This window comes from Elephas maximus, chromosome 7 (genome assembly GCF_024166365.1).
Source record: "Elephas maximus indicus isolate mEleMax1 chromosome 7, mEleMax1 primary haplotype, whole genome shotgun sequence".
In the NCBI taxonomy this organism is placed as follows: Eukaryota; Metazoa; Chordata; class Mammalia; order Proboscidea; family Elephantidae; genus Elephas; species Elephas maximus.
Window position 1 is genome coordinate 88,461,346 of NC_064825.1, and position 17,610 is coordinate 88,478,955.

Here is a 17,610-nt window from a genome sequence, read left to right on the forward strand (position 1 = left end):
TACTCAGGATTTGTTGTTGTGTTTGTTTGTTTTATTGTGCTTTAGGTGAAAGTTTATAGAGCAAATTAGTTTTTTATTAAGCAATTAATACACTACTTTGTGACATTGGTTGCCAACCCCGCTGTGTGTCAATACTGACCTCTTTTTTGACCTTAGGTTCTCCATTTCCATTCTTCCAGTTTTCCTGTCCCTTCCTGCCTTCTTATTTTTGCTTTTGGGCTGGTGTGCCCATTTAGTCTTGTATACATGGTTGAATTACATGTGTTATTGTTTGTTTTATGGGTCTGTCTAAACTTTGGCTGAAGGATGAACTTCAGGAGTGACTTTAGTTCTTAGTTAAAAGGGTGTCCGTAGGGCATACGATCAGGGTTTCTCCGGTCTCTGTCAAACTAGTAAGTCTGGTCTATCTTTGTGAGTTTGAATTTTGTTCTACATTTTTCTCTTGCTCTGTCTGGGACTTTCTATTGTGATCCCTATCAGTCAGTTGTGGTATCCAGGCACCATCTAGTGCTGGACTCCGCCTGATGGAGGCTGTGGTAGTTGTGATCCGTTAGTCCTTTGGACTAATCTTTCCCTTGTTTTTTGTTTGTTTGTTTGTTTTCTTTATTCTCCTTTGCTTCAGACTGGGTGGGACCAGTAGATATATCTTAGATGGCTGTTCATGACATTTTAAGGCACAGATGCTACTCACCCAAGTAGGATGTATTTTTCTTTATAAATTCGGTTATGCCAGTTGAGCTAGATTTCCCCCGAGACCATGGTCCAAAGCCCTCAGCTCAGTATCTTGGTCCCTCAGGGAGTTTGGATGTGTCTATGAAGCTTCTGTGACTTTGCCTTTGTCAAGTTGTGGTGACTTCCCTGGTATTGTGTACTATTGTACCCTTCACCAAAGTTACCACTTACCTCTTGTCTAAGTTAGTGTTTTTCCCTCCCCATACCTCTCCTCCCTCGTAACCATCAAAGATTATTTCTGTCTGTGTGTAAACGTTTTCAGAATAGTGGTCTCATGCAGTATTTGACCTTTTGTGATTGATTTCGCTCAGCATCATGCCTTCCAGATTGATCCATGTTGTGAAATGTTTTGCGGATTCATCATTGTTCTCTATCGTTGCGTAGTGTTCCGTTGTGTGTATATACCATAGTTTGTTTATCCATTCATCTGTTGATGTGCACTTGGGTTGTTTCCATCTTTTTGCTGTTGTGAATAATGCTGCAGTGAACATGGGAATGCATATGACTGTTCACGTGCTGGGTCTTATTCTCTTGGATATATCCCTAGGAGTGGGATCGCTAGATTGTGCGGCATTTCTATTTCTAGCTTTTTGAGGAGGCTTATTGTTTTCTAAAATGGTTGTACCATTTTGCGTTCCCACCAGCAGGTGCAGAAGAGTTCCAGTCTCCCTGTAGCCTCTCCAGCATGTGTTATTTTCTGTTTTTTTGATCAGTGCCATGTTTGTTTTTTTTTAAGATGAGTTCCTATACATAGGTCATAGTGACTCCTAGTGACCCCATGTGGCAGAGCAGAGCCGTACCTTAGGGTTTTCTTGACTGTAGTCTTTACAGAAGCAGATCGCTAGGTCTTTCTTTCATGCAGCTGCTGGGTGGGATTGAACTGCCAGCCTTTCAGTTAGCAGCTGAGTGCTTAGCCATTCCACCACCAGGGCTTCCTATGATAGGATTAACCCAGTAAAAAAAACCCTCTTTATTAGAGTCAAGGAGTTGGGCTCCAGGGAAGCTGTTTTCCTCCCTTATTGATCAGTCTTAACATTACATTGTGGTTTCCCTATGAGTCAAAAACTGACTCAGTGGTACCCAACAACAACAACACACATAGGTCAGCAGTTGCTGGATTGATTTCGTATCATTTAAATTCTAAGTTACTGAAATAAGGGTTGTTGGGAAGAAAATCAAGTAGGATCTTGGTGTTCGAGTACAAAATATTAGATTCTTTTTTCTTAGCTGTGTTACATCAGAATTAGAGTTAAATGTTATTTATAAAATCATTATGCACTTAATGCTTGTGAATCTATAGTGTTAGAAATTTTGCCTACAAAGCCTTGTATCCTTTTGGATGCAGTGATACAGTGCAACAAAATAAACAGAATGTCACTGAGTCTTTGGGGACTTTAGAATGTTTGGTTTTTAATAGCCTATTTTTCAAATATAAGTGTACTAATGACGATCAGGAGTTCCTGGGTGGTGCAAATGGTTAAGCACTGGGCTACTAACCGAAAGATTGGAGGTTCAAACCTATCCAGAGGTGCTTTGGAAGACAGGCTTGGTGATCTGCTTCTGAAAGGCCACAGCCACAGAAACCCTATGGAGCCGTTCTACTCCGTACGCGTGGGGCTGCCATGAGTCGGAATCTGCTTGATGGCAATTAACAGCAACAACAGCGACTGTTAATTTGGAGGGCGTTCAAAGGGATATCTATATAATAAAATACAAATCGATAAGACAGACAATATAAATGTTACTGGGTAGAAAATCATTAACTTACTTCTTTTAGTACCAAAGGATAATAATATATTTATTGAGTAGAATGTAGGATCAGCTATTCATGATATGGGCATCCTCATTTTTATCTAAAATCCCTGCCAACATGTATTTAAGACATTTTAAAACAGGCATAGATTTTTTTTCTGAGGCAATTAATTTGAGCTTTAAATTTAAGAACTATGCTTATAAACTGCTTATTTAATATGTATGTTTTCTCCATGTCACTGGTTTAGTTTGGTGATAGAATATGTTACTTTTGCCAAATGTGTACAGTTAAGGATCTATAACTATTTCTTTTGGGGAGAAAGTGGTTGATATGGTTTCTCAGTTAATATTAATTATTAAATGCCCTTTAAGCTCTTTATTCCCAACCTTTTATGTGATAACAAAAATGGCTAAAGTGCTAAATAACTAAAATGAAGATGTTGGAAGTGTTTACCTTCTCAAAGGGAAAAACCTTTTAATGGAATTTAATTATTTTTACAGTTTATGGACTTGACCGTTGGAAGTTTTCTTTCATGAGCTTTATATTGTGTTTAAATTATTTTTTGCTCATGTTTCCTTCTTCTCTTTTTCTTTTGCAGGTATGGCCTCACAAGTCTTGGTCTACCCACCATATGTTTATCAAACCCAGTCAAGTGCCTTTTGTAGTGTCAAGAAACTCAAAGTAGAGCCAAGCAGTTGTGTATTCCAGGAAAGAAACTATCCACGGACCTATGTGAATGGTAGAAACTTTGGAAATTCTCATCCTCTCACAAAGGGTAGTGCTTTTCAGACAAAGATACCATTTAACAGACCTCGAGGACACAACTTTTCATTGAAGACAAGTGCTGTTGTTTTAAAAAACGCTGCAGGTGCTACAAAGGTTATAGCTCAGGCGCAGCAGGCTCAAGTGGAGGCACCTCAGATAGGGGCTTGGCGAGACAGGTTCAGTTTCCTAGAAGGCCCCCAGCGATGTGGACTGAAGCGCAAGAGTGAGGAGTTGGATAATCACAGCAGCGCAATGCAGATTGTTGATGAATTGTCCATACTTCCTGCAATGTTGCAAACGAACATGGGGAATCCAGTGACAGTTGTGACAGCTACCACAGGATCAAAACAGAATTGTACCACTGGAGAAGGTGACTATCAGTTAGTACAGCATGAAGTCTTATGCTCCATGAAAAATACTTATGAAGTCCTTGATTTTCTTGGTCGAGGCACTTTTGGCCAGGTAGTTAAATGCTGGAAAAGAGGAACAAATGAAATCGTGGCAATCAAAATTTTGAAGAATCATCCTTCTTATGCACGTCAAGGTCAAATAGAAGTGAGCATATTAGCAAGACTCAGTACTGAAAATGCTGATGAATATAACTTTGTGCGTGCTTACGAATGCTTTCAGCACCGTAACCATACGTGTTTAGTCTTTGAGATGCTGGAACAAAACTTGTACGATTTCCTGAAACAAAATAAATTCAGTCCCTTGCCACTAAAAGTAATTCGGCCGATTCTTCAACAAGTGGCCACTGCACTGAAAAAATTGAAAAGTCTTGGTTTAATTCATGCTGACCTCAAACCGGAGAATATTATGTTGGTGGATCCTGTTCGGCAGCCATACAGGGTTAAAGTAATAGACTTTGGATCTGCCAGTCATGTATCAAAGACTGTTTGTTCAACATATCTACAATCTCGGTACTACAGGTAGGTGACAACTACTTTTGAGTTATACCCTCTCCTCACTTACCGACATGGTAATGTTCCAAAGACCAGGTTGTTATGTGAAACCAGTTTTACGAGAAAATGGCAGATAACTTTGTCATCATATAACTGCCAGATTACATCATTACATAACTGCCAAGGAACCCTGGTGGTGCATTGATTAAGAGCTTGGCTGCCAACCAAAAGGTCGGCAGTTCAAATCCACCAGCCACTCCATGGAAACACTATGGGGTAGTTCTGCTCTGCCCTATAGGGTTGCTATGAGTTGCAGTTGACTCGATGGCAATGGGTTGGAGTTTTTTTTTATTTAACTGCCAAACTACTGAGCATCATTGTTCAGCCAAGTTGACACTTAACTTTAACCATCGCAACTAGCGTTACTCTTGCCTCGCGCCTCAACATTCATTGTTGCCAGACATACATTGTTAGTGTGCAAAATAGATTTTTTTACTGTTGTCATAAATGCGAAATGTCATAATGAGATAGTTGATAAGTGAGAAGATACATTTAATAAATGCTGAATTTCTGCTAATTAAGTCATTTTGTGTGTGTATATATGGTTAAAGAGACTGCTTTGGTTAATGTTTAGGTTTGAGGTTTTAAAAGATTTTGAAAAATCTAGGCATAAAATCTGCCCAAGTAAAATAGAAATCTCTAGTGCCAGGTTCCATGCCAAAGAAGACATCTGACTATTTTTATTGTTAATAGAAGACCTGAAAGAATGATAGGTGATTAATGATAAAACAGAAGTCTTTAAATGTTAGAAAGAGTTTCATATGGTTCAAACTAAATAGATTGGGGTAGCAAGTGTTATTTAATATTTCATATAATTAGATCGTCTGAGTATTTTATGTGTAAACATAGCCACATATACTGCACTTAAATTTCAGAATCCTCCAACTTTTACTGGCTCCTTTCTACTCTCCCACAGATATTTTTTCTATTTAATAAAATAGAAGATTAGCTTTTAGGTGATTTTTTTTCTGGAAAAATAATTTTATAATCTTATTTAACAGCAATGCGAAGGTAAGCGTTTTTCTTTTCTTCCCTTTGTACTCCGTGGATTCTGTCTTAAGAGCTTTCAGTAGTCTGCTCGCATATTATATAAACCCCGGTCTCCAGCTATTTGGGTTCTATATTTAGTTCACTTGTTAGTAAATGACTTCACTTTATTTGGGTCCTGCGTTATGCTGCATATCAGATTTAGCTCTTGTGATACCGAGGCTCCTTTTGTTGATTTGACATCTCTTTTTTTTTTTTAACTGTGGTAAATATATAGGTAACAAAACATTTGCCATTTCAGCAGTCTGTACATATGCAATTCAGTATGGTCATCATGTTGTTCCATCCATCACCAGATTCGAAATTTTTTGGGTGAAAGTGAAAAGGCTTTATTTAGCCCTTTAAAAAGCAGTCTAAAAGGCTAAATATTTTCCAGTAATAGTTTCTAGAGTTAGGCCTTTTCATGGGCCTTTTGGGAATTAAAAAAAAGAAAGCTGTGAATAGTTGCTAAATACAATTTGAAGTTTCTAGTTTGTGTTTGTATACAAATTTCAGGTAAATAATTTACCTTTCAGAATCTATACAGCCTCTGTGTTTAAAGTAAAAAATGAGATTCTTTTTTATAAACAAAGACCAGTGCTAGCATTTTAGTGGATGTTGCCTGGGTAAAAAAAATAAAAAGCAGACTGTGTCAGTTAAATTTAAGGGTTAGTAAATATTTAGATCAGTAAAATGGTAGTCTGCTCCTTAATTGCATACTGTTCTAATATCTAGTGTAATTTTGCATGAAAATGGCAGGTAACCATTTTCAGTGTTTATTTTGTTTGGAACCTGGCCAATTTTGGCTTGGCTTATGACTAGGTTACTTATAAATCTGGTTATGCAATAAGCAAAGTGTCTTATACTTGGTTTTTCACTCTTTGTTGAAATTTTTTTTTTTAAATGAAAGCAGGAAGTGGAAACTTACCAAATTAAATATTTTTGAGCTAAGCACAGTAGGAACACACTTACCCCAAATTCCAAGGTAAATGATTTGTGTTTAAACACGGGTTCATTTGTTACTCTGTTTCTTTGAACTGAGCCACACAGAAATGTAGTAGGGATATCTTAAAATAGACAGGGGACAGTGGCCAGAAATTGTTGACTACTATAGATGGTGAGGCTGTCTAGCTCCTCCGGTGATATAAGCCAGAAGTACATGCTAAGGGCATTGATTTGCTCAAGGTCAGCATGTTCTAAATTCAGCTGCTTGAGTATGGTTTCTGTCAAGAGCACGTAGGGCTCTTGAATGCATAAAAGGTTTTAGCAGCAGAAGGTGCTGTATTTATGAGGTTTGGTGGCAACATTCAGGTCAGGAGTTTCTTGGGTTTTTCTTTTTTTTGCCTTTTTTTTTTTTTTTAATATAGAACATTAGCCTGTGGTTCTGAGTCATTTCAAAACATAGAGACAGGAAAATGGACTGTAAAGTAACCCCTATCACAGTTATATTCTTTGCTACTTTCCTGAGTAGTTTAGCATTAATTGCTATTGAAATAAAAACATGCATGTAATAGTTGACAGAAAGGTATGTTACCGTAAATAATTAGACTTATCAGTTCTTGTGTAGGACATTCCCACCCCTTGTGCCATATTAGACCTTGGAGTATCAAAGATAAAAAAGCCCCTGTGCCAAAATTGTTGTTAAGTGCTCTCGAGTCTGCTCCAACTCACAGTGACCCCCTGTATAACAGAACAAAATGTTGCCAATAGTAGGTATGCTTGAACCCGTTGCTGCAGCTACTGTCAGTCCATCTCATCGAGGGTCATCTTTTTTGTTGACCCTCTACTTTATCAAGCATGACGTCCTTTTCCAGGGATTGATTGTAACAAATTAAAGTACGTAGAAAAATTCAGAAAATAATAACCAATATTTTATTTAGGGCACTTTATAAAAGAACATTGTATACATACTACTTTTTTTTTTCCCCCAAAGTGCTTTTACATGTGTTTTTAGTTTCTCACATCATCCTGAGGAGTTAGGTAAAATGAGTGGTGGAATTCTATTTGAAAATTAGGAAACTGAGGCAGTTTTCTATTAAAGTCTGACATGCAGACAAATACAAGTCAGGAAAGTTTAAATTCAAACTACAGGTTTAACTTGACAAATTTTTGTTGAGCCATTTTGCTGTCCTGGCACTTTGCTAAATGCTAGGGACACAGAGGAGCCCTGGTGGAGCAGTGGTTAAGCTTATGGTTGGCAGTTGGAACCCACCACTCACTCCACGTGAGAAAGATGTAGCTGTAAAGATTACAGCCTTGGAAACCCTATGGGGCAATTCTGCTCTGTCCTATAGGGTTCCTGTGAGGCGGAATCGACTCGATGGCAATGGGTTTGGTTTTTTAGGGATACAGAAGTGACTAATACATGATTTCATCATTTAATGGAGGAGAAAAAGGAAACGTTAAAGCAGAGGTGCGTGCAAGGTGCTATGGAAACTCAGAGGAGAGCCCTTAGCCTTATCAGAGGGTTCAGAGAAGGCTTCCGGATAGAAATGGCCTCTAAATGAACCTCCGGAGGAGAGCAGGAGCCAGGATTGATTAGACTTGAGAGCATTCTCTCTCACCAATCCACCCTTGCCTAAAAGCGCCAAGTATTGTGCTGAAATTGCTGGTTATTTCTTTTGTGTATCATAAACTATATTGTTATTTTTGATTAGGAATCTTTATTCAACAAATATAAGGTTGTTAAGTGGTTTTAGTTTTAACAGAAGTTTCTGAGAGTCTATAATGAGGTGGTTTTCAACACCATACATTGTGGCTACAGAAATTGTTGTTACCAGGTGCTGTCAAGTCTGCTCCGTCGCATAGCGACCGCACGTGTAACAGAACAATCCTTTGCCCAGTCCTGAGCCATCCTCGCAATAGTAGGTATATAGTTGAGCCTACTGTTGCAGCTACGGTGTCAGTCCATTTTGTTAAGGATCTCTTTTACACCAACCCTCTACTTTACCAAGCATGATGTCCTTCTCCAGGGATTGGTCCCTCCTGATAATGCGTCCAAACTAAGTGATATAGGTTACTCTACTACATGTATCAGGCCTTCAAATAAAAATCATGGTAGAGTTCTTAAAGTTTTTTTTTTTTGACAGCTTTATTGAGATATAATTTGTATGCCATAGAATTCATCCTTTTAAAGTGTACAATTCAATGGCTTTTAGTACAGTGAAACCTGTGAGAGCCGGAACTTGACGGGGACTGCATTGTTCTTTCTGGGTCTCACAAGTTTTACACTTTTGACTGAGTGCAGTCTTACCACTTTTCTCTCTCTCGTTTTAGTGGAAAATACTTGAGTTTTCCTTCTCTGACAGGTTTCTGCCTTACATCTTTCACGGATTTTAGTATATATTCATAGAGTTGTACAACCATCACCATAATAAATTTTAGAACATTTTCATCACCTCAGAAGGAAGCCCCACCCCCGCTCCCCATTTCCCTCAGGCCTAAGCAACCAGTTTACTTTCTGTCTCAATAGTTGGCCTATTCTGGACTTTTCATGTAAATGTAATCCTACAGTATGTGTTCCTTTCTGACTGACTGACTGACTTAGCAGTGTTTTCAAGGTTCATCCATGTTGTAGCATATATCAGTACTACTTTGTATTGTTGAATAATATTCCATTGTATAGATGTATCACATTTTATGTATCCATTTATCAGTTGATGGAGACCTCTTAAAATTTTATCTGTTACAAGATATAAGTAGAAAATTGTAATATGGTCAATAATTAAGTCTTTCAAAATACCGTTTAAACCAAAAAATCAAACCTGTTTCTGTCCAGTCAATTCCGACTCATAGCGACCCTATTAAACCCATTGCCGTCAAGTCGATTCTGATTCATGGTGACCCTACAGGACAGGGTAGAGCTGCCCCGTAGAGTTTCCAAGGAGCGCCTGGCGGATTTGAACTGCTGACCTTTTGGTTAGCAGCCATAGCACTTAACCACCACACCACCAGGGTTTCCAGCAACCCCGTTGGTGCCTGTAAAACTTAAGGTGCTATGGTGGGTGGTGGTTATACATTGAGGAACAGAACAAATATACAGGTAGTCCCCAACTTATGACATGTTGGAGTTAGGATGAACCACATTTATGACTGTCTTTTTACCATCTTGTCATTGGTAATATGTACTACATACAGTGTTGCAGTGCATAATATGATGTCATCATCTCTGTAAATTTATATGTAATGTTTCTAATCCCTAAAGACAAAGATCAGCTTTATAAAGATACTAATTATAAAAGGCAATAATAATGAGGACTTTAAAAACAAAAATGAGATATTCAACTTACTCAGAACCTACTTAGAACGGAATCATCAGAACAGAACCCCATTATAAGTCAGGGACTACCTGTAGTCCCTGCCTGTATGGGTAGACGAGCAACAGAAAAGTAAAATACTTTGATGGAAAAGAACAAGGCATTCTGAAACAGAGTAACAGGAGGGACTGACTTAAAAAAAAAAAACCAACTTTTAAATATGAAATAATTTTAGATATACAAAAAGTTACAAAAATAGTACGGAGAGTTCCTTTATACCCTTCACTGAGATTCCCCAAATGTTCTACATGTTAACATTTTACCACATTTATTTTATCATTCTCTGTACTCATACACTCTCTCACACATACTTTTTCCTGCATTGTTTGAGAGCAAGTTTCAGACATGAATTCCATTCGCCTCTAAATACTTCAGTGTGTATTTCCTAAACATAAGAACATTCTCTTGCATAACTACAGTACAGTTGTCAAAATTATAATATTTTCCAAACATGCAATGCACTTTTTATTCCTATTCTTTGGCCTAAGGCTTTTAACTCATCTGTCTTCTTCCTGTGAAAGTGGTATTCATCCTTCAAGGCTCATCTTATGTGTTACCTTCTGAATGAAGTCTTCCCGGACCACCCTGTAGTCACCCCTTGAGTGCAATGTCCAGCACAGTAGTGTACTTTCCATGTGGGAATAGGCACTCACTGAGGACTTAAAGAGGAAGTGCTTATTTATGTCCTTCTTTCATAAACACTGAGTGGCCGGAACAGAAACATAGAATTTTAAAGCTGGAAAGGGCTTTTGAGATTTTCTAATGTAACCATCTACCCTGCATGACTTTGTTTTACTAATATCTTGACTTGAATTTGTTCAGCCTTGCCTTGAACTCTTTTCAGTAATCACAGGAGTCTTCCCTTCTAAAATTGACTTCTGCTTATATCCAGGGGTACTTAAGAGTATGGGAGTTTTGATATAATGTTGTCAGTTTTTTGTTGCCTCAAATTTAAATAATATAAACACTTTTATGTTAAACACAGGTATATTTTGGAATTAGATGTAAAAGACCCCTTTAGCTTTCTACACTTCTCTGGAGTCTTGAATTTAGTGTTCTCTATATTTTTTTATATTTACCCTGGTGGTGTAGTGGTTAAGTGCTACTGCTGCTAACCAGAAGGTCAGCAGTTTGAATCCACCAGCTGCTGCTTGGAAACTCAGTGGGGCAGTTCTACTCTGTCCTATAGAGTCGCTATGAGTTGGAGTTGACTGGACGGCAAGGGTTTTTTTTTTTTTTTGTATATTTATCCTGGTGGCACAATGGTTAAAAGCTTGGTTCAAATCCACCAGCCACTCTTTAGAAACCCTATGGGGCAGCTCTGCTCTGTCGTATAGGGTTGCTATTAGACGAAATTGACTCGATGGCAACAGGTTTGGTTTTTTGGTTTTAGTATGTGGTCTTTAAGACTATATTGATGAAAAAGTTTGAGAATTGTCATAAAGTAACCCATTTTGTCTTCAGCCATCTTTTATTGTTAAAAAATTTCTCCTAAAAACAAACACAAGAAATTTCTCCTAGAGTAACCAAAAATCTAACCCCTACACCTCATACACATAAAATAAGTTATACAGCTAACCATAAGCAAACTTGATTGACAAGTAGATTCAATATATGTATTTTATTTTAGAAATGTAAATACACATCTTATTTTTAAATCCTGAATGTTAGAACCAAATACGTTAGTGCCTTTGCTTAGAACATTGCCCTTGGACTCTGTGCAATGGGACTATATTTTAAACAAGGTCTCTTAAGTACCTCAGAAGCTGAACTCCTTAGAAAGAGGAAGAGGGAGAAGAAATATGACTGACTTGCCATGTAGTAAATTGCATTCGTTTGGAAGTAGCACTGATATCAATCTAGATATTCTTTAAGTATTAGGGCCTCTACAGGTTATGTAAGACCCCTTCAGTTCTAAAATTCTTTGATTTCCTACATGCCTAGGGACTTTTAACTTCTAATTTCCTTCCATTCCAATTTCTTCCTTCCTTCTATCCTTCCTGAAATGAGAAATAATGTTTCCCATATAATAATTTCCACATTTTAAAGAGGCTTTTTTCTCCTCCAGTTAACTCCTCTATGATAATTCTTCCCCTGTTGCTTTTTATGTGATAAATCCGGGTATGTGATTCAGTAATAGGGCCAAACGAAAAACCCATTGCCATCAAGTTGATTTTGACTCATAGCAACCCTATAGGACAGAGTAGAACTGCTTCATAGGGTTTCCAAGGAGCAGCTGGTAGATTTGAACTGCCGGCCTTTTGGTTAGAAGCTGAGCGCTTAACTGTGTTACCAGGGCTCCCAGTAATATGAAGAAAATATAATACGAATAATATGATATAATTTGGTGGAACTAGGTTAATTAGAAACTATGAATTTTATTCCTAATTTTAGCACTGATGACACTTGAGGAGGCCATTTGCTTTGTATCTTTGCACGTTAATGGGCTAAAGTCAGTGTTCCTAGTATCTTGCCTTATAGGAGTGATAGTGCTAGGTTGTAATACAACAAAACCTGTGAAAGCCAGAACCTGTATAAACCTGTCAGAGAAGGAAAATTCAAATATCTTCTACTAAAACGAGTGATAAAAAAAGTGGAAGACTGCACCCTGTCAGAGGCAGAAAACCTGCGAGACCTGGAAAAACAAGACAGCTCATCACGTTCCAACTGTCACAGGTTCCATTGTCTCTAAATGCTGAATAGTACTAGTCAAACCCAGGACAAAAGCATTTTTAAATGCTTGGAAATAAAGTGAGTTTGTTAAATTAATTCTATAGATTTGGGCTGTAAAATATGTAGTAAACAATGACAATGTAATAAACATAATAAAGACTTTCAGGATAGATTTTTATTGAAGAAAAGCCTTTAATTTTAAAGGCTATCAAGATAATTTCAAAGGTTTTTTCCTTATAGTATTTAGCCTTGTTTTTAAAAGGGGCATATAGCCTCATGAATGTGCTATGACAATAGAATGCAATGACATCATGGATTAGATTGCAGTCTCGGGCTCACACACCTCAAAATGTGTGTGCCAATTAGTTTCTGAGTCTTGCGCATTTTCCCATGAATGGAATTCAGCACCCTGGATGTTATTAATGGGGCAAGTGCTGCCACGCAATAGTGCTAGTTCGATGGCCAGTGAATAATTTAGGCACCAGCTGCTGCGTCGAGATTGTGTTACTTAGGAGAGAGAATCTAATACGTGCTAAACTTTGACATTAAAAGAACCAAAGTTTCTTTTGTGAGAAGACACTGAATTACAAAGAATTTTGAATATGTTTGTCTGAAACTCAGTGTGCTAAATTAAAAATTACTATTTTTTAAATTACAAAACTAACAGATGCTCACTGTCAGAAAAAAATTTTAATAACAGAGAAGGGTATGAAGTAAAGAAGGAATTATTTCCCCTTTTATATTGTGGCTTTGTGTTACAATTTTATAAAATATTTTTTATACTTTATTTAGCCAGTCCTCTCTAATGCACATTTAGGTTTGTAAAAAGGGCGCGGGGCAGTGTCTGACCTCCTCTAACTTCACAAGGGAGAAGGACAATCAAGATCAACAGCCCAAGGCTGATTCCTATGAGGTGGAGGTCAGACATACCTCCCCCATCTTTAGCACTTCTGACACCAACTGTCCTTCCCACAGGACTTTGTACTTCTCTGCTGGGTTCGATAACTTATTGCAGTGGCCACACAGAACTCACAAATCATACAATTGTGGTGTTTATTAGGAAAGTAACAGGTTGCAGTTTGGGTTAAGGTAAACTCAGGATACAGTTCTTCCATCAGGACAGCCTCTTCTTAGCTGTACTTGTAGGCAGCTCTCTCTCTGCCCCCTAGGCCTCTGTCCTGCTCAGACAAGTATTACGAACCTCTTGTAGCTCAGCTGATAAGTGCCCCCAAGGCACCCCACTCCAGTAAGCCTCAGCCTGAAGGTGCTCAGCTCTAGATCTGTGGGTTGGCAAACCTAGCTCTACCAAGTGTCTGGGGCTACCCTACTCTGCCAGCTAGCCTCCTGCCTGAAGGTGCTTGGCTTTCTTACTCCGTGGGTTGGACCTGCTGTGCTGTCTCCTGCTGGTCTCTCCTGCTACCATTTCTCTGCCACCGCTTCTGACCGAATTTAGTGTTACAGCTCTCTCTCTCTGTCTCCTGGTTCCAGGACCTTCTCAGTGCAGGGATCCCAGGTCCAAAGGATGTGCTGCACTCTTGGCCTGTCTTCCTTGGTTGTGGTGCAATCGTGTCCTTCCTGTCCCTGAGATGGCTCATTTTAAGCCTATTGGGATGGGAAAACTGACCAATCCCCCCTCACGAGGGTTCCATGTACCTTATTAGCATGGTCCTACTGAGTCATTTGGTGGGAGTTACAAGACCATGGTGAGAAAGGCCACATAAAAGCGATCCATTGCACTTGCAAGGTTGCTTTTGGTAATGGCAGAGTGAAACTTCCTGTATGTCTTTGTACACTATAGGCACATTTTTGTAACAGATTTCTATGAGGAGAATTGTTGGGGCAAAAGATATATATGTTTTGCTGATGAGTATTGCCAAATTTTCTTCCAGAAATGTTGTACTATTCCAATTTATAGTCTCACCAATAATGTGTGAAAATGGCCTTTTCTTCCCATACTTGTCATCCCCAGAATATTTCTGGTCTTTCAAACTGTTGGCATTGAGTAGGCAAAGAGCAAAATAAAGTTTGGTTTTAATTTTCTCACTACTCTACATTAATACATTTTTTAAAAAAAGTTTTATGTCTGTCTTCTTTGTCATGTGTTATGCTGGTAGATACTTTTTGTGTGTGTGGGATGAGAATTTAAAAGTAAACAAACTTCATATAATAATAGATAGTACTTAATATTCTCATAACTTTGCTGGTTTCCTGGGCATATTTTTTATTATGATAACTTTCAAACGCCTGCCTGTAGCCTTGATCTCTCTTTGAACACCTACTTTCTTACTGTCTTCTTGGTTATCTCTGGATGCCACTAACTCAGCATGTTGAAACGATTCACCTTTCTCTCAGAGTCTTCACATCTTCCCGTATTACAGATGAAGATTATTGGTAAAGTCACCATTTTCCCAGTATTGTGTTGGAAACTGAGTTCTTCAGTTTGGCCATTCCCTGCTGTCTCTAATCATCAAGTGACTAAATCCTATTGATTTTACCTCTGAAATATCCCCACATCTGAATTTTGCCGTATTTTTCTCACTGCCCTATCTGGTCTAGACTTCTGCACTAGATTACTAATTCATTTTTGAACCTGTAGTCTCTGCCTTGTCCAGTATATCCTGCAGTGGTAAAGCTATGTTTTGGACTGGTTAAGAGACCACAAAAGTGTGCACATACTTGTACAAACACATAAATACTTGAAGTTCCACATTCTCTGAGGATAGACAACAGACATGGTATTTCTTTTTCTCCTTTTCCTGACCCCTTGACTTGAGAATGCTGCCCATTCCTTTTATGTCGTCATTCTTAAAGAACCTACACTAACAATCTGTGCATTTCAGTATTAAGGGATTAAATGTCTTTCTTTCTTAGTTCTTGAATAAAACTTAACACTGGAGAGACCAGCTAGGATGGCTATTATAAAAATAAAACAACAACAGAAGCCCACCAGAATATAACAAGTGTTAGTGGGGATGTGGAAAAATTAGAACCCTTGTCTCTTGCTGGTGGGAATGTAAGATGGTACAGCCACTGTGGAAAACCATATGACAGATAATTGTACTCTAATGTTTATTGCAGCATTATTCACAGTAGGCAAAAAGGTAGAAAAACCTGTGTCTGTCAACAGATGAGGAGCCCTTGTGGTGCAGTAGTTAAGTGCTTGGCAGCTATCTAAAAGGTCAGCAGTTTGAATCCACCAGCCACTCCTTGGAAATCCTATGGGGCAGTTCTACTCTGTCCTGTAGGTCACTGTGAGTCAGAATTGACTTGTCAGCAATGGGTTTGGTTTTGGTTTATAAACAGATGAATAGATAAACAAAATGTGGTATATACATACAGTGGAATATTTATTAGTTAGCTGTAAGTAAGGCCTGAAGCTCTGATATATGCTACTGCATGGATGAACCTTGAAAACATTATGCTAAGTGAAATAAGCCAGAAACAAAAGGAAAAATATTGTATGAATCCACTTATATGAGGGTCCTAGAACACGCTAATTCATAGAGACAGAAAGTGTTATGGAGGTTACCAGAAACTGAGGGATCAGGTTGGGGGGAGTGAGTAGGAATGGACATGATGTGATGATTATACAGCACAGTGAATGTACTTCATGTCATGGAATTACACACTTAAAAATGGTTAAAATGGTAAAATTTATGGTATGTATATTTTACCACAAAAAAAGTGAAAACAACAATAACAACAACTTAACATTGGAGTAGAGGATGTGTCAGGGATTGGCAAGGAGTGCAGGATGTAGATGACTGGCCATGTCTTTATGAATAATACTTTGCCTCTTACTTTCCAGGGCTCTTGAAAGCTCATTTTCATGCAATTTTCCAATGTCTCTGATTTTAATATCCTTTTACTTGGTTTTTGTGTGTGTGTGTGTGTGTGTGCTTTAAGCGGAAGTTTACAAATCAAGTCAGTCTCTGATACAAAAAGTTATACACACCTTGCTAGGTACTCCTAGCTGCTCTCCCCCGAATGAGATAGCACATTCCTCCTGTCCACCCTGTGTTCCCCGTGTCCATTCAACCAGCTCCTGTCCTTCTCTACCTTCTCATCTTGCCTCCAGTCAGGAGCTGCCCACATAGTTTCGTGTGTCTACTTGAGCCAAGAAGCTTACTTCTAACCAGTGTCATTTTCTGTCTTATAGTCCAGTCCAATCCATGTCTAAAGAGTTGGCTTTGGGAATGGTCCCAATTTTGGGCTAACAGAAGGTCCAGGGACCAAGAAGACCTCCAGGGTCCCTGTAGTCTCAGTCAGACCATTAAGTCCTGTCTTTTTACGAGAATTTGAGGTCTGCATCCCTCTGTTCTTCTGCTCCATCAGGAATTCTCTGTTAACTGTCAGGGCAGTGATTGGTGGTAGCGGGGCACTATCTGGTTCTTCCGGTCTCAGGCTGATATAGTCTCTGTTTTATGTGGCCCTTTCTGTCTCTTGGGGTCATATTTACCTTGTGTCTTTGGTGTTCTTCAGTCTCCTTTGTTCCAGGTGGGTTGAGACCTATTGATGCATCTTAGATGGCTGCTTGCTAGCGTTTAAGACCCCAGACGCCACTTATCAAAGTGGGATGCAGAATGTTTTCTTAATAGATTTTGTTATGCCAGTTGATTCCTGGATGTCCCCTGAAGCCATGGTCCCCAAGCTCCCGTCCCTGCTATTCTGGCCTTCAAAGCATTTGGTTGTATTGAGGAAACTTGCTTTTGGTTTAGTCCAGTTGTGCTGACCTCTCTTGTATGTTCTCTTTCTACTTGGGTGATTTTGAGATGAGTTTAGTCCATAATCATAAATCTACTTGCCTGACGAGATAAGAGAGATGTAGTTATGTTTCTTCTCTACTTGCTTAATTCCTTAGCCTCCAGTCTGCTTTTCAAGTTTCTCCATGGATGTTTCCAACTTACGTGAGTTTTACTTTCTATTATCTACTCACGTCTTTTGGTTTAAGCATTCCATTCTTTTTCCATTCCTTGACTCTGTCATTGTATGCCATTTAGTCGATTTTGACTCAGCGACCTTTTAGACAAAGTAGAACTGCTCTATAGTGTTTCCTAGGCTGTAATCTTTATGTGAGCAGATAGCCATATGGTGGGTTTGAACTGCTGACCTGTCAGTTAACAACCAGGCGCCACCAGGGCTCCTTTGAGATAATTTACATTTCAGTAATATGGAGATGAAGCTTTGTAACATGATAGAAGTGTGTACTTGAATTTATTAAATATTTTATATGCTCTAAATTGCTCTTCGTTAACATACAACCTCTTTAGACAGAATGTCATTGAATTAGTAACAAAATTCTAAACACTACTATAATTTGAACATAACAGTATTCATTCTAAGGGCTCATAAGAAAATGTACTTTGCGGTGGCTCATGTGAGG

The 17,610-nt window shown here is 38.6% G+C and overlaps 1 protein-coding gene across 7 annotated transcripts in view; it reads left to right on the forward strand.

Moving 5' to 3' along the window:
- Nucleotides 1–17,610, forward strand: part of HIPK3 (homeodomain interacting protein kinase 3) — a 103,636-nt gene that overhangs the window by 37,011 nt on the left and 49,015 nt on the right. For all 7 annotated transcript variants that reach the window (XM_049890857.1, XM_049890858.1, XM_049890863.1 and 4 more), the window contains exon 2: nucleotides 3,084–4,179. In XM_049890857.1, the coding sequence (XP_049746814.1) occupies nucleotides 3,084–4,179 (1,096 nt within the window). The remainder of the gene's footprint in view (nucleotides 1–3,083; nucleotides 4,180–17,610) is intronic.